This window comes from Amblyomma americanum, chromosome 5 (assembly GCF_052857255.1).
Source record: "Amblyomma americanum isolate KBUSLIRL-KWMA chromosome 5, ASM5285725v1, whole genome shotgun sequence".
Taxonomy (NCBI): domain Eukaryota; kingdom Metazoa; phylum Arthropoda; class Arachnida; order Ixodida; family Ixodidae; genus Amblyomma; species Amblyomma americanum.
The window spans coordinates 183,116,327-183,141,414 of NC_135501.1; the positions used below are offsets into that span (position 1 = coordinate 183,116,327).

General features: G+C 47.9%; 1 protein-coding gene across 1 annotated transcript in view; it reads left to right on the forward strand.

Moving 5' to 3' along the window:
* The window catches only part of LOC144133129 (ribonuclease Oy-like), a 25,133-nt gene extending 946 nt beyond the window's left edge, over nucleotides 1-24,187 (forward strand). The window contains exons 2-11 of the mRNA XM_077665990.1: nucleotides 151-315; nucleotides 4,633-4,743; nucleotides 8,327-8,468; nucleotides 10,828-10,874; nucleotides 12,828-12,894; nucleotides 13,224-13,294; nucleotides 14,327-14,440; nucleotides 15,112-15,160; nucleotides 16,232-16,309; nucleotides 23,241-24,187. Of these exons, the coding sequence (XP_077522116.1) occupies nucleotides 4,673-4,743; nucleotides 8,327-8,468; nucleotides 10,828-10,874; nucleotides 12,828-12,894; nucleotides 13,224-13,294; nucleotides 14,327-14,440; nucleotides 15,112-15,160; nucleotides 16,232-16,309; nucleotides 23,241-23,381 (780 nt within the window). The 5' untranslated portion in view covers nucleotides 151-315; nucleotides 4,633-4,672 and the 3' untranslated portion in view covers nucleotides 23,382-24,187. The remainder of the gene's footprint in view (nucleotides 1-150; nucleotides 316-4,632; nucleotides 4,744-8,326; nucleotides 8,469-10,827; nucleotides 10,875-12,827; nucleotides 12,895-13,223; nucleotides 13,295-14,326; nucleotides 14,441-15,111; nucleotides 15,161-16,231; nucleotides 16,310-23,240) is intronic.
* Nucleotides 24,188-25,088: the final 901 nt, after the last annotated feature.

A 25,088-nucleotide genomic window follows, 5' to 3' on the forward strand; every position in this document is an offset into this window, starting at 1 on the left:
TGCGTTGCGGGTTTGATAGGAAGTATTTGTATCGTTTGCATTTGGTGGAAAAAACCCATGCCCTCAATTAAGCTGTCCCTGACCGTATGCGTTCTCGCTCTTGCGGCAACCTATCGTTCTTATCACCTCTCCCTCTCTCACTTGGAAAAGGATAAAAAGGAGCCTTGAACAACGCCCCTGTCCACACAAGTATACACTGCAGGGTACGCAAGACACGCAACAGCTGGACGGATCAGGTACCTACTGGACGCAAGAGTGTTGCACTGCCCTCCAGGGACGAACATCGGCTTTGAGAGGCAGTATCAGCAGCAGCTGGTAAGAGTTTCGGTCTTTAATAATGAGACTAACAACAGTGAGCTGTTACACAGGAGTGTTCTAGAGGTAACACTGCAACTACATATCGGAAGTAAGACGAGCTATATGTATATTTAACGGCGCAACTAAGGGGTGCCACAGGGCGAATACTCTTGGCCCTGCAACATGGTTTGTCGACCCTTGCAAATAGTTATCATTTCTCAGTCTTTGTGGCTCTTGTTATATCAGAACAATTTCTACTATGTCAGGTAAAATGCAACATTTTTCATTTCTTCTTTGTTTTTGCCAGTGCACAAGACACGAGAACGACGCGTTCGCAAGCATAGTGTCACAGGGCCAAAAATGGAAAAGACGAGGCATGGAAGGTGTGTTGCGTCTGATAAGGAGCATCGCCCGTGTTCATCCTGAACTTCAAATGAGAGTAGAGAATTCTAGATAAGAGAAAAAGTTTGGTCAACAATGAAATGGTGACATCGATGAAGGTGCTTAGGGCTCATGCCTTGTAAAATGTTAATCGTTAATTGAAAACAGGACTCATAACTTCTGCGGTGCTAAACCTTTTCCTTGGTGAAAATGAGTTATCAGCCCTTAAAGTAAGTCACACGATTAGAAATCGAGCACCCGGTCACTACAAATTCGCTTGAGTAAGTTTTGAAAGGGCGACAGGGCAAAGCTCAAAGTTATCCAGTAATATATTTTGTCGTCTATGATAGTGTCAACCTTATAAGTCCCTGATGAACGAGAAGTGACGTAAGAAAGTTGACGAGTCGCACTCAGATGTACCCCTTTCTTGTTTCTTCTCGCTGCTTTCCTGCTCTGCATTCTTTCTCTCTCCTCTTCTTTCTGAAGGAAGCAGGCATATAGTGCCGCTCCTTTCTTGTTTTCTTGTGTTGGTACCAGAGCTGGGAAACCTCATGAGGCCACCCTCAACCTCAAAACGACCTTAACCTCACATTGTGAGGTGAGGTTAATGTGAGGTCGGCGACGGCTCGAAGTTTTGTGCGTGAGGACAGCAAATCAGACCTCAACCTCCCGATTGAGTTTGAGGTTGAGTGAGGTCGTCATTCAATGAGGTCAAGACTTGTTGCAGTTGCCACGTCTTACTCCGACGACGACACGGCTCTTGCATTGCAGTCGAATAAAGGGGATCCTGATGTACATTCCAAGCTGACTTAACTGAAACTAGGGTAGGCGGTCCAGGCGAGAGAATGTAATTCAGGCGGTTCCTAAAAAAAAAAAGGCACGACGCCAGAGAAACGTGTGTAACACTTTCGAAGTTTTTAATCTATGACTTCCCCCTTCGAATCAAGCACTAATGCTGTATTTCCCGTTCCGTAACGCAAGCAGATGCAAATATAATTTCTCTTTTATATCCTTCAGAATAACCTCTCATTTGGTCTCCGGTTCTTTGTACCTTTTCGGAAAATCACTTAGTATGTCGGAACACCACCACGCGAGGCGAATGTGCCAGCATAGAGGTGTTACAGCGGTGAAAATATGCAAAACTATAACGAATGTATAGTGATGTGGCAGCTGATTCCTCTCCCCGCCCCCCCCCCCCCTTTTTGATGAAGATCAGTGAACAGAATTGATTACATGCTGGCGCTGTACTGCTGAGTCGCAGTTTCGCACCTTCCAATACGACGTTTAATGGGGCACACTGTTGTTCGCTTCTGTTTTTAGTGTGCGATTTTTTTGAAGTTTCTAATCATTTTCTTTCCTTTATTTTCTCGTACGAGATCAATTATGTTGGCGGACTGTCTTGAAGACGACCAGGCACTGCTGACACAGCTATCTTTCTTTAACTGTTTTGCAGAGACCCATCGTTCACCTTAAACGGCTTCACAGAATGCTCGCCCGGTGCTCGCGTGTAAAAAACGTCGAGGATGCTTGCGTATCAGTGATTAGTTCAGTTTTGACGGAAAGCAAGTGAATGACTTAAAGCAGCTTGTTTCAGAGTGGTTGGCGAAATTGTGCCCAGAATTCTGTTCATGCGTGTGGCAAATTAAGCGTTGTTTTTTTTTGTCCCGTGTTTGGGGGGGGGGGGGGTGCTGGAAAAAGATTTTGCTGCGGGAAAGAAAATTTGAGCGGAGAGTCGTTGTGCCCTTGACAGAGAGAGCGGTTCACGCTGCCCACTCTATGCCATTTGTTTTGACTCGTGTGATATTAATAGTCGGCACAGTGTTCGAAGGCGTAATCTAGCCCTTTCTTTCAAAATGCCGCGGGATCACCATGTCATCGGAGAATTCCCAGGATTTCGAAACCATTACCATCGCCACCAGGAGGGAAGTGGCGTAAACGGGGGAGGGTCATGACCTCTCACAAATATCAACATCATCATCCTTAATTATTAGCTGCAGGTATTCCTCTTTTCCCTCACAATAATTGTATTCGGTTGCTAGGTAATGTACAATATTTATTCCATATTCTGGCAACTGTTAATTTCTTAGCGGTATATCGACTTCCCCGGGCTCATACACTGTTATCATACGCTCATACACTATTATCATCGCCATCACATCGAGGGTCAACGGCATGTGTCGTTGCATGATCGATGCAGTATGTCACACAGGACAACTCGCGCATTTACCCGCTGGGCAATCCGAATGTCATTAATGTGGACCAGGATGTCGGCACTCTTTGTAATGCGTCATGCGCGCATTTGTAGTAATGTGGGATACATATGGATCTTGAAATGAGTATGGAATAGGGGGTGAGCGCCTGTTATGACGTGAAATTGCATCTTTGTCACCTGAGTAGGTGTTACGTTATATTACAGCATCGTCACGTGAGTAGGTGTGATGTCATATTACAGCATCGTCACGTGACCTGGCATAACGTCACACTCAGATGACGGCATCACTAATTATACTAATTAGTCTTACAGTTACCTAATTATATTAGTTCGCATTAATTATGTGACGTCATCATCTTCGCCGCGCGACTCGTCGACTCTTGACGTCACATGGTGCCGTTTCTTGCGAACACTTTTTTGCGGATATAACATTGAAAGTGAGCCATCTAATGCTCTCGCATTAATAAAAGAAGCCGCTCGCTTCTACACAGACATAAATACAATGCGCCTCTGTTGGCGTACTACAGTTGCAGCTTGTTAAGTTTTGCGAAGGCAGCATACAGAGGACTGAAAAGAGCATTTGCTGGGAGACAAAATTATTCGCTACGACGGATAGATTCAGAAAATCGAAATATACTGATATGCGTCTGCATAACCCTCGCGTCGGAAAGTACATCGACGAACAGTTTCTTTATACTCGCTAAATATTCCCAAGCCTGAAAAGAGTATCGTGAATATCGGCCTGCCGCGGTGGCTCAGTGGTTAGGGCGCTCGACTACTGATCCGGAGTTCCCGGGTTCGAACCCGACCGGGGCGGCTGCGTTTTTATGGAGGAAAAACGCTAAGGCGCCCAAGTGCTGTGCGATGTGTCAGCGCACGTTAAAGATCCCCAGGTGGTCGAAATTATTCCGGAGCCCTCCAATACGGCGCCCCTTTCTTCCTTTCTTCTTTCACTCCCTCCTTTATCCCTTCCCTTACGGCGCGGTTCAGGTGTCCAACGATATATGAGACAGATACTGCACCATTTCCTTTCCCCCAAAAAAACAATTATTATTATTAATATCGGTGAGGTTCCGTGAGGTCGGCAAATTCTTTTTCAGGTATAGGTGAGGCCCAGATTTTTTAGGTCAAATGCCCATCTCTGGTCGGTACCCACGCCGTAAAACAAACTGATCGTGATAATCGTCATCGTCATGCTATTATGACCTGGCGGTAATCACGACTATAGTCGTGATGATGATGGCTGCGATCATTCCCCGCCCTTCGTCTCTGCATACCCACAAACGTGTGCCTGCTGTCAGACTTGCAATGATAAGAGGTCCATCTCTTCTTGCTCGTTCGTTTCCGCTCCTACTTGTGCGCGTGTCTTGGAAGTGCTGGCTGAATCTAGATACTTCTGGTGACCGACACAAGACGCGCGAGTCGCGCTTTCGACTGGACGGGTTGGCTGCACGCGCGGAAACCGGATCCTTCTCAACGTTGCTTCCCTCTGCATTCCTCTGTGGAAGTTGCTTGCTGCCTCGATAAGCCACGAAAGTCGCGAAACAGACGCCTGATGGGCTGGGGTTGTCGCTTTTGCTTGTGTATGTTTTGTTGTTGCTTATACCACTCGTTTCGTCACCGACGACGTCACATTCCTCCCCCCCCCCCCCCCGTTTTCCGTTCGGGCTTCGAGCTTCCCGTTTGTATCCTTTATATTCGGCTGGGCGCCGGACGACCAACGGTTCATTCGCCACTCGCAGGTGCAGTAGCGAGGAAGCGTCGCTGGGGCAGCTTCAAAAGATGGCGTCCGTGCTACAAGTGCTCGTCGCGGCTTCACTGCTCGTCTTCCTGCCTTCGGCGGTCCCACAAAGGTACGTACAAACGTTCAGCTCCTCAATGTCCCAATGCCGAAAACAACATGAGCGCTGGCAGTTGTGTTGAAGGATGACGTTTCGGGACCTTCCTTGTTCGCCGCCATGGGATCCGAAACGTCAGTTTTAAAGAGATACAGAGACAAAATTTCCAACGTAGACCAACGAGATGATCTGTTTCGCCTGCGTCAGAATATTCCGTCTAGGAAGTTTCAGTGGCTGGCGTTGAGTGGAACATAATATGATTCTTAATGTTGTCCAAGGAACCGCTCGCCATTTTCACCCGTATCGAGTGATGCCAAGGTGCACTTGCCCAGTGGCTGTTCACACGAATATCCTTGTGCTATGCCGACGTCATCAGGAATGTGGCAGTCCAGATTGGCCCGCTGACCGTGACGTCACTGTTCACTTTAACGCCGGCGCCTACCGCGACTGGCGGTGAAAAATCGCATGTACGTGATTAATTCTTAACGCTGCGAACTACCGTTCAGAGCTCATATTCATGATTACTAGGCCCCTAGGACTCCTTCAAGGCAACAACGAAAAAAGAAACCAGCGCAGCAGTTGTCCTCCTTGTTTTCAAAATATCATCCTGGCCCACGGGCAGGTTTGCGTGAAACCTTCTACTTCTGCGGTCAGCAAAAAACCAAACCTATCGTGCCATCTGGGTCAATGTTTGAGAGAAAGTTTCCAAGCTATGGCGCTCAACATCGTCATTTAATAAGAACGGTTGCCCGTGGGAAGAAATAACCCATTGTGTTTTACCCGAAGAAATGTTCGTCATCATGCGTTCGTATCTAAAAGCTTCCCGCGCCCATTTTCATTGGACCGCGATTGTGCATGAACTGTCCATCCCGTGCCTGTCTTGATCTGCACCATACATGGGGCGGTAGCACCATAGCGTTGTCGCGGTATTACCAGAGAGTTATAAAGAAAAGAACGCTGCCAGCATTTCTCCTAATGGCAGCACCCCGTGTTCCGCCACTTCATGAAAATGCACGACTCTCTTTCCTTATACCGCTTGAAAACAAGCTGTTTAAGTGTAGAGTGCATAAGAAATTTTTCGCCGATTAATTTTTAAAATTTTGCTTTATTATAGCGCATCATAGTGTAGCTAAACGAGATCTGTTTTCGATGACAAAGATAAAACGAGATATGTATTGCTTGCGAAAAAATATTTGGCAAAATGTGAGACGAGGAAGAATATTCACAAAAACATTAAATTTGTTTAGTCAAAAATTAGGTGCGACATATTTTACAATATGGCGCACCAACTGGTCCAAAAGGTCACACTATTGATATCAATGCCAAACTTCCCGATAAGTAGCAAAAAAAAAAACATCCATTCAAGCGAAGCGCTTTGGCTACTTTGCAGAGCAGTACCAAAGTCGGCCACGACGGGCCGTCTCAGAGAAAACCCGATCCCGGCTACACTGCTGGTGGCACGGAGTCGTTAATCACAACATGCCTGGCGCTTCAGAGAGGCTCTGAAAGCTGCGAATCTCGTCGACAACGGCAAAAGAGAAAGTTACAGACGGGCATTCATCATTTCTCTACGAACTGAAATGAGACGAACCGACGACATGTTTTCGCACGAAGCTGCCACGTTCATCTACAGAGTAGCGTGTCGATGTCGCGGAATGGCGAGAACACCGCCACTGCCGAGCACGGTCGGTGCGGTACGAAGACGGTGCACCTTGGACACCGTGATCACCGCGATCGGTCCGCGTTGACAGGTTTCGCGAGAAGCTCAAAGGCAATCCCTCATATGGCTGACAAAAAAATAAAACATCTGAAACATAAGCACAGTTTTTTAGCAGCATACTGGATGGTGTTATTTGTCCAGAAGCAGTCCGGATCGCGCAGAATTGCTCATTTCGGGCCATCATTCAAATTGAGCGATTTGGATAGGCGCAGTGGGGAGAGAGTTAAGTCTTACTGTGATGGCATTCGGTCTTCTCTGCAGTTATACTTGGTACTTTTCGGCCACTCATCCACTGCTAAGGCTGCACGGTTCCCTCTGGTACTACAGGAATGATGATGATGATGCTGCTAGGTTTTTATGGCGCAAGGGCAACTAAAGCCAAAGAGCGCCAACACGAGGTTTTTTTGGTCGACTCGGGCTAAAATGTGCACACATGGATAGCATTAAAACCAGGTGTATAGTGCCTAAGAGTAGTGAATATGTGCATGATTATAGAGTCTGACGAGGGTGCCTAAATATAAAGTGGAATGGCTTAAATTGATGTATAGTGCCTAAAACTTGTTCTAACAAGAGTTATATCTGAACGACAAAGCCTTGCTATATATGAACGACAGTCCTTGCTTGAGCAAGAGGAGCGAGGCGTCTGACAGCTATGAGTAAGCTCAGTACCCTCCTCAGCAATGAAGAGGTGCTGAGGTTACTTTTAATATGAAATCTCTCTTAAAAACCTACATAAGATAAAAATTTAAAAACTCTATCCAATGAGAACATGCGGTGATCACCTAAAAATAATGAAGGATGCATTGGTATCTCAAATGTGTAAAGTACAGGAAAGTGCTGTCGTCTTTGCATATCCAGTCTGGGGCATATGATTAATGTGTGGTTAACTGAGATGTGAACTCCAGATCTCGCGCATTGTGGTGCCGGAGTATCCTGTAAAAGATGCTAGTGTGTGATGTATGTATGTCCTATCCTCATTCTGCAGAGAGAAACTTCTTGAAATCTATTGTGTTTTTCTGTGGCATACTTCCCAATCCGTGGTTTTATTGTGTACAGATTGTTGTCTGTTTGTTCATCCGAATCCTGCTGCCGCTCTTTGCGAAGTGCAGACTTAATATATAGCCTGAGGTCCTGGTATGTAAGTTGTTTCATTTCCATCCTCCTCAGTTCGGCACCTGATGCTGCAAGCCTATCAGCTTCTTCATTTCCATCTATTCCACAGTGACCTGTTACCCAGCATACTTCAATTTTAAGGTTCAATGTGCGTGCAGACATAAAGCATTTCAAGAGGGAATTCATTACAGGGTTTTTAAAGTTTCCCAGAAGACAGGGGGTACCACAGGAATAGCTGCGAATGAGCCATGATATCTGTGACCGTTAAACCGTTAATAAACTCTTGAGTATTCGTAATGCTAAATATTGTCTTGTGTGGAAATTAGTTATAACAATTTATTCGAATCATAATTGAACTGCGTTAGAGAACTGATAATTTATTGTCACATAAATTGGACGCGCTATCTGACTGGCTACACAACCCGATCTCATGAGGTTATGGGTGAGTTGGCTTTGTTGGATGGTGGCGTTGTCTTCTCACCGCTGTTTGCGTGTGTGCCGTTTTACACAGGCAAATATTAGACATATTAGAAATCATTTTGGGCATATGCGGCGCACCTTACAAAGCAGTCGCACACAATTTGTCATTAAAGGCATAACCGGCCGCATATTTGGTTCAGATCATGCACAGCAACTTTTTTCTTCTGTTTATTTCGACGCACACAACCGAAGCTTTGAGAAGAATTCACAACGCTACTCCAGTCCAGCAAGGACTGCTCACATAAGACGTCCGGCCGACCGAACTCGGTCACGCTCTCCTCGCAGCTCGGGGCCTGCTCCTCGCCCTAGGACAGACAGCAGGCCGCCTGAACCACCGCGCACTCCAGCCGGCTACCCGAACGCCACCTACGACTTCTTCATCCTCAGCCAGCAGTGGAGCACCGGCGTATGTGCCGATAATCCAAAGGTGAGCTTACGCAGCTTCGTGTGCCAGTAACTCGCCCATAGCATCTGCGATAGAAGTGGGAGCTCAGGTAGTGGATCGTTGTTCGTTTGACAGGAAACTGTACCTTAAATGGACACGAAGGAGAACCGTATCAATTTTTTTGTTAGCAATATCTGATAGTTCGGCATTTCATGGCTTTGTTGACGCTTGTCCGGGAGCGAAAGATGCATTTATTTCAAAGAAATTTGGATTCGAAGTTTAAAAATTTTTTCCCGCCGCTCCGATTCAAACTCGAGAACTCTTATGACGACACGGAGAACTCTTATGACGACACAGAACGGAGTGGCGTGAAACGTTACGTAAACGAAGACTCCGTGATTTCTGATGGGTAGCGGTGCAGTGCGCTACCTTCCTTTGCAAGCCTCAGAGATTCGAGACATCCATGAAGTAAGGAAAATTCCTCCATGGTGGCGCCTCTTGTCCTAGGAAGTCATCACGCTTGTACTTGCGAGATTGGCCTGTACCGGCGATACCTGTATTTTGGTTCTTGCTATTTTCTACATTACAAGAGCTTTGTTTTCAGGAAGAGTGGCGTTTTTGTGATCAGGAGCTGGTATTCTATGCATACAAGCCAACTTCAATTTCTCCTCAGTGTCCCTTGAAGAAATTCAACACAAAGAGAAAATAAAGTAAATGTAGAAAACGAATGTTATATATCTTGCGCATACAGTTCATTTCCCTGCCATGTGCACCTTTTTGTTGTTTTCGCTTAGAGATTTAGAGAGATGTTTAGGCGTCGGGTGACCACCAGCCGCTATGGCAAGCACGACCTGTGAGCCGCCATCACTTGGGGTCTCGTTCAGAACGATAATTCCCGGCACCAACGGTGACGCCAATAGATGCATGATGTGGAAAAAGCGCCGCATTTGTTTCCAGCAGGGGGGGTGGGGGTTGGAAAGCACTGATAGGTACGACGAATTTGGGTCTCGAAATCGAGCTGAATGCGACAGTACCACATGGGTTGCTTTGTGACCTGAGCGGGACCTTTGCGACTCAGTGGGCGTGAATTGGCCGTAACTAGAATAGGCCGAGGAATCTTTCGCACTATGCCAAAGGCCGGAGCGGATATCCAAGTGAGAGTATTTACAAAGGAGAGGAGCCTCGTTTTAGGCTTCGTTACAGTGGAGCAGCTACCCTTCTCAAGTGTAGTGATAGCATACAGCACTAAACAGGAGTTTTGTCTGTTTTCTGAGCAGAATAAAGAATGAAGACATCAGCTGACATACAACGCATTTCCACACCTCGGCGATGCATCCAACAGCCCGTAATGTACGTTGCGCACAGAGCGAAACGTGTGATTCCGTTATGTGCATAGCAGGGAAAAACAGGCATTTCCAAGTTATCTGATGGGTTTGCAGCCCCCGAAAAACCGTCGCTCTTAGCGCATGCAGTTATGGTTCTGGATTTGAACAAAAATTTGCTGATGGCCTGGAAGCAGCTCGTGATGCTGGAAAACAGCAGAAGGCTTCGAGAGGACTGAACTTGCGATCCAGCTGCTTTTCGAGTGAAGTTTCTTTTTTCTAGCGCGGTTTCGGCGAAAATGCTGCCGGCGCTTGGTTCTTCTGAGCCTTGCGTCGAAATAGTTTTGTGAAAGATTGGTAAGAATAATAATAACGGGGAAAGAAAGACTGTTGTGGGGTGTATATGTTATTTATTATTATAAAAACCTGTGGGGGAGGAATGTCATTTCTTGCCTGTCTCGGCATTATAAAATCTGGTTTGGCGCCACTAAGACGTGTCCTTTGCAAATGCAGCGTATTACCAGAGGAATTTTCATCATCCCGTTCAGAGTACTTTGAGCTTTTTTGTGGCCCTGATGACGTGAGGCGACTGAACGTTGAAGGCGTGGGAACAGCACAACTTTATAAACGCGCCGCTGCATCGCCAAGTCCCGTCGCTTTGTGTGGTTGTACCAGTGGGAGCAGTAGGCGAAGCCCATCGCCGTCACCCTCCCCTACCCCCCTTCTCTAGCCCCCCTGCTCTAATCTAGCCACTTGACTTCTTGTGGCACCCCTCCCCCCCTCCTCTATATTTGCGTGCATTGGCATAACATAACGTCGGTCTTCCGCGGCTCGCATTTATTGTGTGAAGCCAAGTCCGTTTCTTCCCCATGCAGAACGAACGTGTATACTGTACGCGTCAGTTGCCATTCTGCGCGTAGCCACCCGAAGCTCTGCAGAAGCTGCGCAAAGAGGTGCAAAAGCAACTGTCGAATAACGTAGCCCGCACGTTTTCACGACGGGAATGTTCACTCAACAGGCGCATGAATAGCTTATACAGTCAGCGCTTGACTTTGTGCGAACGTACTCTTCCCATCCAGTGCGTCGAATCAAGCAAGAAAGATTACTGGACCATCCACGGCCTGTGGTAAGTGGAGACCTGCATGACGGCGCCCAGCACCTGTGGCTTGCGAAACTCTCTTCGTTGCTGCTTTCGTCGTCGCTTAGGCTCAATCGCTCGCTGCTTCTTGTCGCGCTGCCTCTCACAACCGGCCACTGCGCAGTTGAAATTCCGACTCTTAATAATAATAATAATTGGTTTTGGGTGGAAAAGAATTGGCGCAGTATCTGTCTCATATATCGTTGGACACCTGAACCGCGCCGTAAGGGAAGGATAAAGGAGGGAATGAAAGAAGAAAGGAAGAGAGAGGGGCCCTAGTGGAGGGCTCCGGAATAATTCTGACCACCTGGTGATCTTTAACGTGCACTGACATCGCACAGCACACGAGCGCCTTAGCGTTTTTCCTCCATAAAAACGCAGCCGCCGCGGTCGGGTTCGAACCCGGGAACTCCGGATCAGTAGTCCGACTCTTTCCCAAACACTCTTTTGGTGGCGGCCCTATAAGGACGGGGAAGCTTCTGCGAGCCTGTAAGTGTAATTAAAAAATAAAAATTATCAGTGCATTCCAACAAAGCGTGCCAGCTTCGTCAGGCAAGGTTCTGCATTCTCCGTGTCAGCACAACATACATTTTGTTAGTTAAAAAAATTACCGGGCGCACTTACTTATCTTACCTGGTACTAATGCGAAGGCACTGAACTCTATTCCAAGTCTATTCGTATTCCAATCCTATTCCAATTCAATTGTACATTTATTCTATTCCTTTGTAGTTGGCGCAGTTGTAAGTACTAGCACTGACGATAGTACTTTCCCACCTTTGATGACGCTGCCCCTTTCAGCCAATCGCGAGTTTTGTAACGCGGCCACTTTTTGGGCGAGGAAGGCTTTTCGTGTCGATGAGCCGTCCAATGGTTTCGCATAATTAACGCTGTGAGAACGTAGCTTCACTGAACGCAGTCCCTAGCAAGTGGCCAAAAGTCGAGAACACGAATTCGTCATGCGCTCAGCTTGCAAAGTTGGAATTCAAGAAAACTCTGGAAGTGAAATCGAGTGTTCAGTCCAATTCATTTCCTTTTTCGCTTTCTTCCTTTCTTATCTGTTTGTTTATCTGTTTGTTTATCTATTTCCGTATTTCTTCTCTTCTCTTGTTCTTCTCAGCTTACTTATCCGAGCACTGCATATGCGCAGAGAGTCGACGCACACGCAGTTCTGCTTTGTCCGACAGTGCATTCGGGGAAACATCGTTCCGATTTTAGATCGGCGCTCATCAAACACAAAACAAAAATAGAAAAAACGTGAGATGTGCATTGCTGATGTAAAGCTAAAACGTTTTCGCAGAAGGCAGTTGACCTAGTCGATTAATTTTCGGTGGAATTAAAAGGCATTTTCAGAGCAATAAAATAACGACACGGAGCGGAAAGTACGATGCACGTTGATAGCTTGTGTCAAACCTCCCCAAATCGCATCAAATCTCACCAAATCTCAGTCAGCGCTGGAACAATGCTGGACCAAAACTGAGCAGACGTACCCAGGGCCAACAAAATATACAGCGCTGACTAAATGCCATTTTCTTACCCGTGTCCTGCGCTTCTTGTGCTTGAAAATACCGTTTATGCTGACCTACAACACTTTCTCGCTGTTCAAGTCTTCCCCGTTCGGATCTATAGGAAGCCGTGGTCTGCAGCGGTTCAGCACAGTGCCTCGAGCAGGCGGTTTCTTCGTGCGGAGCTAATTGGTTGTGACAGCTGACAAGCAGTTTATCCTCTGAAAATTCCGTGCGGCCCCGCTTCATATTCCCGCTTTGCTCGCGGCCGATCCCGCAAACGACGACTGAAAGGAACAGTACATGCATGCGCACGATTCGCGAAAGCTCCGATTATTAAACCGCACTTTTATACTTTTTTTAAATCGAATGTGAGCGCGAACCAAATGTACTTGTCCAGACTATAATTTTTTCGCTTTTTTATTATTTTTCTTGACAGGCCATCGGGTAATGGCACTTCTCCCGCCTTCTGCGCCGATGTGGATTTCAACGTCACAGATCTTGATGTGAGTGCCAGGAAAGATATCGCAACACTAAAGCTATATGAATAACGCACGTATTGTACTACTATCATTATTGCCTCGTTACCCTGCGGACGAAGAATAGGATGTTTTCATCGCCATCATTATCTAGTACTTCTTTTTGATCCTACCTATGCATGTGAATAAGATCACTGCTACACGTCTGTATTTATCCTTCACGTTGTGCTTTTAATCCTAAGTCATTGCACAACGTTACCAGTGCGCTTTTGAGGCGGGACGCCTTTACGCCGTAAAACAGGATCATAGTTATCCTCTAGTGAATCATATGTCTCGGTTACCTCTTCCTCCTGCAGCCCATCAAGGCAGACCTAAACAAGTACTGGCCTGCACTGACAAGCAAAAAAGAGCGGTACTTCACGTTCTGGTAAGTAGACTGCCCGTCCTGCGCGTAATGAAAGTTAAAGGCAGTGCGAGTGAGTGAAATAACCTTAATTTGTCCAACAAGGGATGGGGGGATTTGGTCCCCCCGCCTACACGACAGCCTCTCGAGCTCTGTCGGCTTCTTCGCCCAGTCGGACTGCCCATAGCTGGTCGTCCGGGTCTTGTCTGAGCATTGCTCTCCATTTCTAATCTTGCGACACTCGTTGGGCGATTGGGAGCACTCCCACAGAATGTGTGCAAGGTTTGCCTTTTCTTTGCAGAATTTGCATTTATTACTGTATTGCCCTGACTAGCAGTAGCTGTATGCAACTTCTACCCAGTTATCCACTTACCGGGTTCGGGTAAGTGTTCCTATGAAGGAGACGCCATGAAATGGCCTGCGTTTCTTTAAGCGATAGGTGCGCAGGTGGGTACTGGGCCCTTTCCGTTCAGTAGTGGTTTATCATGCGATTCTGCCTCAATCCCGTGGCTGGCGACTCGGTGTGGCTCAGCGTCGAGCCGTTTCGCGAGCCGCTTCGTTACCTGGGCGAGAGGCGTGTGCTTGTGATTTGGATCGCCATTTGGTCGTTGTGGTTTGCCAGTATCTTTATTTTTTTCCGCTCAGATGCGTCCTCTGGCCTAATTACTCACAGTCACTTTTGAGTCGCTGACAATGTACTTTGCTGTCGTGTTCGTCATTGCTATAGGGCGATGGCAACCTCTTCAGCCGTTTCCGCATTGTCGGTTCTCATCGAGCCGCCGACTTTGCGTTTTTCCTGCATCGACTTGAGCTCCAGATGTCTTTTTTTTTGGCGCTTGTGCGGTTTTCAAAGTTCAGTATGCAGAACGCTAAAAACGTAATATTCCTAACCAGCGGCTGCCTTGTTTTGTGGAGAACTTGGGGAACAGAGGCTTGTTTCCGCAAAACTTTTGTTCGTCATCACGCGCTTCGTCCTCAATAGTACTTAAAGAAAAAAAAAGCACGCATTTGCTGCCCCTGTAATGCTGTGAAACTTGCGGCTCTTGTTTTTTGCAGGCGCTATCAGTGGGAGAAGCACGGCTCCTGCGCCATCGACGTTCCCGAGCTCAACGGCACGCTCGAATATTTCAACTCCACCCTCCGCCTCTACAAAGAGTACAACATATTCAAGTGAGCCGACCTTGTCCAGCGGTCTTTCTCTGGTCTCCGCTTGCCGTGAGCTGTTATCGCCTTAACTGCGGCGTCTCCTGCGTGCTCTCCTTTCTGTGCTGAATGGTGGGTGGGCATCGAGGCCGAATATGACATGCGGGGCCCCGTAGGCGGGTGCTCTCAGCCAGTCAAGAGAGCAAACGTTGCCGCACCTTGCATGCATCCACATGTACGGCCTGCGGTTTGGTTACTTGCTCGCTACGAGGCGCTAGCGATCAGCACCTTGCACTCGTCGTTTTCACTGAGCCAAGCGTGGCAACATAGAGGTCATTTATGTTTCGAATTATTCCCTCTTTTGGAATCAGTAGTCAGAGCCCAAACAAACAAATGGAACGAAACAAGCAAATAATGTCATGCATATGATTAACCTTAGTTGACAGAAAGCGCAGCGACTGCGACCTCTCGCGGCCTTCTCGTTCGGTGTATTCCGTTTCTCGATCGGTCACGGTGACCAGCCTCGCCAAACAATGGGTCCGAATTTGCAGCTAGTGCTGTGTACTCGCACCACAGGTTATTTAGAAGATCCCAGAAATCTTGAGCGATCAAACAAAGTTCTGTTCTTGAAATGTTGTACCTCCCCCAACGCAAACGTCGGCTCATTTTATGACTCTGTCCACTCTTTTCGTGCGCAGGCTTCTTTTCAACGAGCTCATCCAGCCCAGCCTTTTTAGAACATACTCGGTGAGTACACCCATTTGCACACCATTCCTGCCTCTCTGTAAAAGGTGCAGAGTGCTGGTTTTAATCGGCAAGAACAAGAAAAAAAAACGTAAATCATTAAGCCAGGAGGGTGACTTTTACTAGTTTCATAGTCGTCCTGCGTTGCTTTTTTTTCAGACGGCGTTCTTTGCAACAGTATTCCGTTATACTACTATGTTGAAAAGAAACCAGAACCTGTAGCTCACTTAAAAATATTTCCAGCAACCTTTGAGCGCTATATGTGACAGACACAAATGATAACAGCATAGCACACCTCACAATAAAAATTTAAGGAATAGTAATTTTGGATCGATAAGAGTGCTTAGTCAAAGCACCTTTCGTTTAATTTCAAAAACAAAAATGACTAAAACGTAAGGGGTATCCGAGAAGCCATGCAGGGGCCAACGAATAAATTGTTAGATAAACAGAACCCGGGAGTTTACGCAGTTAGATGAAAGCGGGCTACAAAATATGCCTTATTGCGGTTCTAGGACGACCGGAACGATCATTGAAGTTTTCTGCTGCTTCAGTGAAACGTCGCGTAGCTAAATGCCGTAAAAGGTGATGTAGGGAGCAACCATGGTTAATTCATGTCCGTAAACGTATCAGTGTTTTTGGAGCAATCGCTGCCATTTTCCGCTGTTTTCTGGGCATTCCGAAACATTACGCATGAGAAGGGGACATGTACCAGACGTCACCAGGTCCAGGTGTCTGTGTTTGGATGCCGTCGCCAAATGCAAAGATGTGTACAGTGTGTTTTAATTTTTTTGCATTGTGTTACAAGGAACGGAGTGGAAATAGCTGGCACGAGACTTAAATATCAAGGGCGACTTGCCCCACTTATAAGCATGGTTTGATCGCATTGCAAAACGTACTCTTCCGTGATTTCAAGATGCTATTGCAGGCTTCTGATCTCTGCAATGACTTGAGTGGATTTTATGTCTGGCTTAGATGTGCTAGGGAGGAGATGGAGCCGCACAGGAACTGTCTGGTGTGTCTGTTGTCATTGAAATAGTATTCTAAGTAATCTGCCACCTCTGGTGACCGTTACAGGATGGAGACATCCGTAACGCACTGCCCGAAGACATGCGGGGGAATGTCAACATTGTCTGCAAGAGAACAACACTGCCGGTGAGTTTCTCTTTCCCGCATTGACGTGATGAAATTCGCATGCAGCCTTGCCGGAGATTTAATTCGAACCTTCTGGAATTTTTACCCATTCATAGTGACTAAGCTACACCGTGTTTTGTGGATTTCGCATTTTTGTTATTTGCTAAAGGCGGCATATTTACCGTATATTTTACTTCTTTGCGTAGCTAATGTAGACATCACCATCACATCCACAGAGTGATGCGCCTCGGGCTTCATTTAATCCGCAAATAGTTTTCGCGCAAACTTTTATGACTTATCTTCATCTGGGAAAAACAAAACCTGAACCATACTGATCCCTTAACAAAACTTGCCTAATTCATGTACGGCTAATGGCCCCTGATACATGAGCAGCTTCAACTGTCGTTGAGCTAGACGGCTGTTCATGCTTCCATACACTACTGAAACTTCACGACAGTGGACTGTGTTTCTGCGAAACTTTGCTCAACTTCTAAATCACGTTGTCACACTATGTGCGGCCAAGTAATGCAAAAAAGAAATATTATATCAGCGCTTTGAAGTAAAAGTTATCACCCTGTCATTTAGTTTCCTGCGTTCCGATCTCCGCGAAAGCGTTGTACATTTGTATGCCAGAGGGGAAGTCCCCACAGAGTCAGAGCAATGTAGTTACCTCATGTTTGTTGGCCGCACTTTTCTTGATCGCGATATTGACAGCGTGTTGGGATGAATTATTCTGTGAACTTTTTATGCTTGGGTGCATTCTAGACAGGTCTGCAATATTTCTTGCGATCAGAGGCCGTATGCCAGCGGGCAATGTCGCTGACTCGGCAGTATACGGTAGGAGAGCCGACCACTACGTTGTCATCGGAACTGCCGATCGCAGTGTAACTGCACTTCCATTTGAAGTTCGTCAGAGGGCGCTATGTGTAATGCCGGACACCTTTTCTTCAAGTCAACTCCCATTGGACACAAGTGCTCGCCAATTTTTAACAAGGGTGTAACATGCTTATCTACAAAATTAGGGACGACAAACATAGTTATTCTTTGTGAAATTATGCACAACTATGAGCTATCGCTTTAGAAGAGAACTTGGAAAAATGTCTCCAGATTTTCTTTGTTTTTCTTGGGCCTCGTCCTGCAGTGCAAAAAATGCAAACGATATGGCACTGCTAGAAAGACCGTAAGTACAACTAAATGTCATCATCGTCATCATCAACATCACTTATTTTCTCTTAAAGGCACCGATGGAGCATTACATAAGTGGGGAAGGGAACAAATGGTAATGACGGATATCAAAGGTAGAACAAAAATATAAATGGCAAGCACAAATAAACACATTAAACGCATTGAAATTACCAAAACAAAAATAGGTAAATAAAAAGGCTTTCTACAGGAATTGAGCGACATAAGCAGTCAATAAGTGTTTAAATTTTACTGAGTTAGTTTCATTTACGATTCCATCTGGGAGTACATTCCACTCTGATATAACAGTTTGAAAAAAATTAATTATTGAAAGCGTTTGTGGTAACATAAATACGCTGAACACTGTTGCAATTAAACAAACGTCCGGAGGATCTCAAGGGGGGCAGAATGAGGCTCTCACGTAATTGCGGGAAATTATGATAATGTTTGTGAAATAGGCAAAGTCCTGCTATCTTACGTCGTGATGTCAGGGGAGTTAGAAAAATGGAAGATTTGATATTAGTAACGGTCAGCCGAGAATCATATTTGGATGTTATGAAACGAGCAGCTCGGTTTTGGACTGCTTCTATCGCCTGGATGAGGTATTCTTGTTGGGGGTTCCAAGTAGTTGATGCATATTCAAGTCTGGTTGGGAAGAATGTTTCATATGCGATTAGTCTAACCGGGGGCGGAGAAATTGTGAGATCGTCTAATGAAACCTATGATTTGGAAACTGGTGCAGCAAGTGATGTGATGTGCTTTGACCAGTTCAGATTACTTGTTATTTCGATGCCATGATACCTGTAAGATTCAACTTGCGATAGCACGGTTGCGTTTAGCGAATATGGGTAGAGCAAGTTAGATCGTTTCCGGGCCAGTGTGCATAAACTTACACTTAGTCACATTCAACTTCATGAGCCAGATCCGAACTTTTTATCCTAACTTGTTCGCCGCATTTAATTGATTCGTTTTGTGAAGTACTGTGTAGGATACATCTACGTGTCCTTTTCCCACGTCCCAATTGGTTTCTTACAGTTGAAAGCCTGCAAAAAATATAGGACTCGCAATCGGTCAGCAAGTATATGCCTTCTATGTTTGGCCGCTTTGATCTGCTCAAAGTCGTTCGAAGAAGCAAAAAATCAAATTTTGTTCAGTGTGGCAAACTGTAGATTACTTGAAGAAAACCCTCCAATGGAGAGTACAATCCAAACGAGGGAATAGTTACAATTAGCATTTACCTGCCAGTTTTTTTTTTCTTTTTAATATTATGGCTGCGCTCAGGCCACTCCTTATTGTAATGATTTCCTTGTAGGCTTAACGGCCTCAGGAGAGAAGGAACCAGACCACTGCTGCAAACCGGCACCAGAACAGAACTGCGAGCCGTGGCTGCGTGAGCCACGGCCAGGTGCCGTCTTTATTGTCGTCTCCGGGTGGCGCGCGCCATCCGTGTTTCCGACGGCACCCAAGAGAGGGCGCTACAGGGCGCCACGCAATAGTGTTCCTGTATATGCTCCCGCTGCGGGAGCATATACAGGAACACTACCACGCAAGAGGGGGCCCCGCCGATGGCACTGGAGCATTAGGTGAGGCGGCAATGCGAGACTTTCCAGTGCGGTCTCCAAGAAAGTCGGCTTAAGGCGGTCTAGGCTGACGGTCCCTTCACGGCCGTTCTGTAGGAGGGTGCCGGTTTTCGGAATGCGGCGGAGAACGCGGAAAGGTCCGTCGTAGGCCATGTCAGTGGAGATCGAACAGCGTCGCGGCGCACAAAAACAGGGGTCGAACTGGCCAGGTCAGGGTGCATGAAAATGGTGTGGTGGCGGGACGGACGCGGTGGAGTAGGCCGGAGGTCTTCAACGCAGTCCAGCAGGCGTTGAAGGAATTCTTGGCGCTGTGCTGGGGGCTGCTGGGATGTAAAGAAGTCTCCTGGAAGACGCAGAGCACTACCATACACCAGCTCTGCAGCTGAGCACTGTAAATCTTCCCGGATGACGGCCCTTAGACCAAGGAGCACAAGGGGCAAGGAGTCGACCCAGGTGGCACACATTGAGGCGGGCAGCTAGGGCTGCCCTTCAACTGGCGGTGAAGGCGTTCCACCATGCCGTTGGCGCACGGGTGATATGCAGTGGTACGGCAATGCCTGGCGCCGAGAATATGATTAAGGGAAGCAAACAGGGAGGACTCAAAGTGGCGTCCACGGTCTGTTGTCCTGGTGCCAGGACAACCAAATGAAGGCGCGGAAAACAGTCTCTGCGGTGATATCAGGAATGGAGACTGCCTCCGGCCAGCGAGTGAAACTGTCGACCATGGTCAGGATATAACGGTAGCCTCGAGACACGGGTAGAGGGCCCACGATGTCGAGATGTACTACATGGTAGAACCAGGTGGTAGCAAGGCTTGGAAAGGCGTCTTGGTATGGCGACAGACCTTGGTCGTCTAGCAGGGCAGACACAGGCGTGTCCAAGCGCGCACATCAGCGTTGATGCCGGGCCAAACATAGCACTGGGTGAGAAGGGGCTGAGTACCCCGAATGCCTGGGTGGCATATGTCATGTAGAAAATGGAAGATGGGGCGACGTAGTGAAGCTGAAAAAAGGGCGGCGAAGGTCTGTTGACACATCGCACCACAATGGCTCAGGCGAGCAGGGATGGGGCAGAAGCCGTAGTCGGAGAGAACGAGGGTTCTCTCGAAAAGTGGAAGCTCATGGTCATTCTGCAGGGCAGAAGAGAAGGTGGCCCAGTCGACGGTGGGAGATGGAGCGTATACCGCGGCTATACGAGAGAGGGAATCACCGGCGGTGTTGGCGGCGCCTTTCACATGGCGGATGTCGGTAGTAAACTCCGAGATAAAAGCGAGCTGACGCAGTTCGCGTGACACGTACTTCGATGAGTTGGTGCGGAACACATATACCACTGTCTTATGATCGGTCAGCACGTGAAACTGGCATCCTTCCACAAAATGCCGAAAGTGCTGTATCGCGGATTAGATGGCTAGGAACTCTCGGCCGGAGACGTTGTAGCGGGTCTCAGCAGGAAGTTGCTTCCGAGAGTAAAAAGACAGTGGTCTCCACTCGGAGTTAATGTACTGCTGTAAGACTGCTCCGACGGCCACGCTGCAGGCATTCTCCATCAATCTCGTAGGCGTGTTGCTGCGCGGATTGACAAGAAGCACGGCATTCGCGACTGCTTGCTTTGCGGCCGTAAAGGCGGCCTGGGTTTCTGATTACCAAGAAATGGCGCAGGGCGGGCCAGCGGTTGACTGGAGGAGGTCGGTGAGCGGGCATAGGAGCTCTGCACAGTGCGGGATAAAATGCCTGGAAAAATTTACTAGCCACAGGAAGTGTCGTAAGTGTCGCAGTGTTGTAGGCTGGGAATAATTCTCGATGGTCGGTACGTGGGACGCGAGAGTGCGGATACCCTCTCAGCATATGTGATGACCCAAAAACTCGAGTTCAGATGCACCAAAAACACACTTGAAGGCGTTCACAACCAGGCCGTACTGCTGTAGACGCTTGAACAAAGCACGTAGGTGTTGCTCGTGATCATCAGGCGTAGGGCTGGCGATGAGGACATCATCAAGGTACGCGAATACAGTCGGTAGGCCCCGCGTGACCTCAGCCATGAATCGCTGGAAGGTTTGAGCCGAATTGCGTAGTCCAAAAGGCATCCGCACGTACTCAAACAAACCAAAGGGCGTCGTGACGGCGGTCTTAGGTATGTCGGCGGGTTCGATGGGAATTTGAAGATACGCCTTAACCAGGTCAACTTTGCTAAAAATTGTGCAGCGGGCGAGGCGCGACGTAAATTCCTGGATGTGGGGCAGCGGATATCTGTCGCGAACAGTCTTGGTATTCAACGCCCAATAGTCGCCACAGGGACGCCAGTCACCGGGATCACACTTGGGCACTAGATGTAGCGGAGACGCCCACGCGCTATACGACGGGCGGATAATGCCGAGCTGCAGCATGTGGTCGAACTCACGTTTGGCGATAGACGAGCCGTTGGCAGCACGGGGCGACTGCCCTGGTGGTTTGGAACGAAGCCTTAGTAGGTGGAACCACGCTGATTTCCGTGCCCGTGTCTATAAGGAACCGGGTGCCGGAGAACTTGTCAGTTACCGCAAACAGGCGGCTCGGACGACTGGCGGGACCACACGCCACCGTTAGTGATCCCGGCGGGCGTTTCCCCGGCCACGAACAGGGCGGTGTACACTTCGTGTCCCGGTGTCGAAAACGCCGGTGACACCAGCAGCGGGACGGAGGGCAGGGACTCCAAGCTCGACGTGTGCGTGAAAGAGCGTGATGATCGAGACGGGGCGTCAGGGCCTCTTGGGGTGGGCTGCGGAGTGCTCCGATTGAGGCGGCAAGCCGATCGATACGGGCCTCAAGGTGCGCTATCGCCGTGTCTGTAGGCGGCAAAACAGCAGCGACGGTCGCCTCATGAACGTTATCGGCGAGCTCAGCCAGGCGGTCGAGGGTGACGTCACCGGCCGCCGCAAGGAGGAGGCGAATGGGCTGGGGAAGGCATTGGAGGAAAAGCTCTCGAAGCAATGCCGAGTGGTTGGGGATATCACACTCCCCGAGAAGCTGTCGCATCCGGCGCAGAGGCTGGGAAGGTCGCCGGTCGCCAAGGTCTTCCTCGGTAGGAAGCTGCTGGAGGCGGTTGCGTTCCGACGGCATAATCTATCCAGCACCTTGGTTTTCAGGTACTGATATGGTGTAGCACCCATGGGGGCGGATAGAACGTCGGAGAGCTCACCGGTAACGTCAGGAAGAAGGCTCGAGGCGACATGGTAGTAGCGCGTCGTCTCCGAGCTGATGCGGGAAAGGAAAAATTGCGCCTCGATCTGGTGGAACCAAACTTGCGGGTTCTGGGGCCAGAAAGGTGGGAGGCGAAACTGAAGTGACGCAACGTCCTGCGGACGTGAGTTCTGTTCCGTGGATGCCGCGGGATTGGTCATTGCTCGTCTTAGGTCACCAGTTGTAGGCTTAACGACTCAGGAGCGAAGGAACAGGACCACTGCTGCGAACCGGCACCAGAAAAGAACTGCGAGCCGTGGCTGCACGAGCCACGTCCAGGTGGCGTCTTTATTGTCATCGCCGGGTGGCGCGCGCTGTCCGGGTTCCTGGCGCCACCCAAGAGAGGGCCCTACGTCCTAATTTGAATTCCTCCCCCGTACACTTCGGAGGCTTCCCCAGAACTACTATTCTAACACTGTTGCTGCTTCGAGACATTCATCAATTTGGCCTCACCTTGTCGTCGTTGCTAACGGTAGCAGTCAGTTTCGTTGGTGCAATGAACAATTCCCCACATATGTTGACGACTCCCTGTTACAGCCTCGGAGAAGACTAGAGAATAATAATAATAATAATAATAATAATAATAATAATTGGTTTTGGGGGGAAAGGAAATGGCGCAGTATCTGTCTCATATATCGTTGGACACCTGAACCGCGCCGTAAGGGAAGGAATAAAGGAGGGAGTGAAAGAATAAAGGAAGAAGAGGTGCCGTAGTGGAGGGCTCCGGAATAATTTCGACCACGTGGGGATCTTTAATGTGCACTGACATCGCACAGCAAACGGGCGCCTTAGCGTTTTTCATCCATAAAAACGCAGCCGCCGCGGTCGGGTACGAACCCGGGAACTCCGGATCAGTAGTCGAGCGCCCTAACCACTGAGCCACCGCGGCGGGGCAAGAGAAACATAATTAGCGTTCACGAGTAACCCGACGGCTGTGCTTGGGCTGGTGGTGATTTTAAATATTCTCGCCTTTAGATACAATCTTTACAGGGCCGGACTGTATCTGTGCTGACCGAGATCCACATTTGCCTCAACAAGACGCTGGAGCCGGTCAACTGCACCCAGGAGTACCGCAGATGCGGCAGACATAACTACTACCTCCCGGCAAGAACATAATGCACTCCACGTGGACACACGCGAAAGCCAAAGACAAAATATCAAGCACAAGTACAGCATGTGCACAAGCACAAGCACAAGGATAAGTATAGATTCAGGGAGAGACATTGATAAACTTTATTGTGAGGAACGTAGACAGGCCTACGCTCTTCTCGCGCCTAACACTGCACGCTGCGGAAGGTGCAGAAGGGAGAGTGCGAAGATGTAGGTGATGTAATGATGGCACAATTCAGTGCTGGGGTGCACACGCGGTGTTCGATGCACGATACACTCGCAGCGCTCGCACGCTGAAGTCATACATGTCGCGCATATTAAAGGGACCTTGAGGAGAAATTGAAGTTGGCTTGTATCGATAGAATAGCAGCTCCTGATCACAAAAACGCCACTATTACTGAAAACACAGCTCTTGTAATGTAGAAAATATCAAGAACCAAAATACAGGTGTCGCCGCCACAGGCCAATCTCGCAAGTACAAGCGTGATGACTTCCTAGGACAAGAGGCGCCACCTTGGAGGAATTTTCCTTACTTCATGGAAGCCACGAATCTCTGAGGCTGGCAAAGGAAGGTTGCGCACCGCACCGCTAGCCGTCAGAAATCACGGAGTCTGCGTTTACGTCACGTATCACGTCACTTCGTTCTGTGACGTCATAAGAGTTCTCCGTGTTGTCATAAGAGTTCTCGAGTTTGAATCAGAGCGGCGGGAAAAACTTTCTCAACTTCGAATCCAAATTCCTTTGAAATAAATGCATCTTTCGCGCCCGGACAAGCGGCAACAAAGCCATGAAATGCCGAAGTATCACATTTTGCTAACAAAAAAAAATGATAGAGTTCTCCTCAATGTCCCTTTAAGCCTTCATAAATTTTTCAAACGAAGGACGTGCTGTCCCATCCTGTTTTTGCTGTCCCAAGCTTACGGGACGTGCTGTCCCATGATTAAGAAGAAGGGAAGCAGTTGCGTTAGCGAATCTTCAGTATCCCTCCGTAGAAATGAAGTTTCCTTTCTTGACAGTTTTTTGTGACGTCATGTGCTGTGCGACTGTTCAGGCCTGCATTTCAAGCGGCCGTCTTTTTGTTTTGGTCGGATGTTAATTTTTTGTTATTGGTTTTATCTTCATCTCTTTTTGCCGTTTTTTTCGTTTTTGACTGGTTTTGTTGCATATGCTTGACTCTCCTTTTGCTACGATTTTTATATATTATTGGTTTTTACGTTTTAGTTTTGTGTTTGGGTTTCTGACTGGTTTTCCTTCTCATGTATGACTGTTGTTACTACGAGTGTTTGACACTGCTTTTGCTAAGAGATGGTTCCTCCTTTTCGTTTCTAATTCCTTTTATCGGAATCTGTTAATCTGCAGGGGTTAAAGTTTTCTTGTCTGTTATCCTGATGTAGCTGCTTTTTATTCCACGTGCTTTGTTCGGCGCGATAATGCGATGAGTATCATGCTTGAGCTCAATGTTTAAATATGCCACTTTTTCGTGTAATAAACAGCGTATAGTGTGCGCATGTGGTGTCTCTTTTTTGTTAGTGTCCTTTATTGAGCCGCCGTTCATTTTACCATTTTTTATGACTTTTGCCGCGTAACGCTCATGTTGTTCTCATTTCATAGATATGACCCAACAAGGCGTAGCATTGACCACTCACCGAAAACCAACTTGCTTAGACAGCGTGTCCATCACGAAGCAAACACCTGTTTTCGTCTGCTCACCGC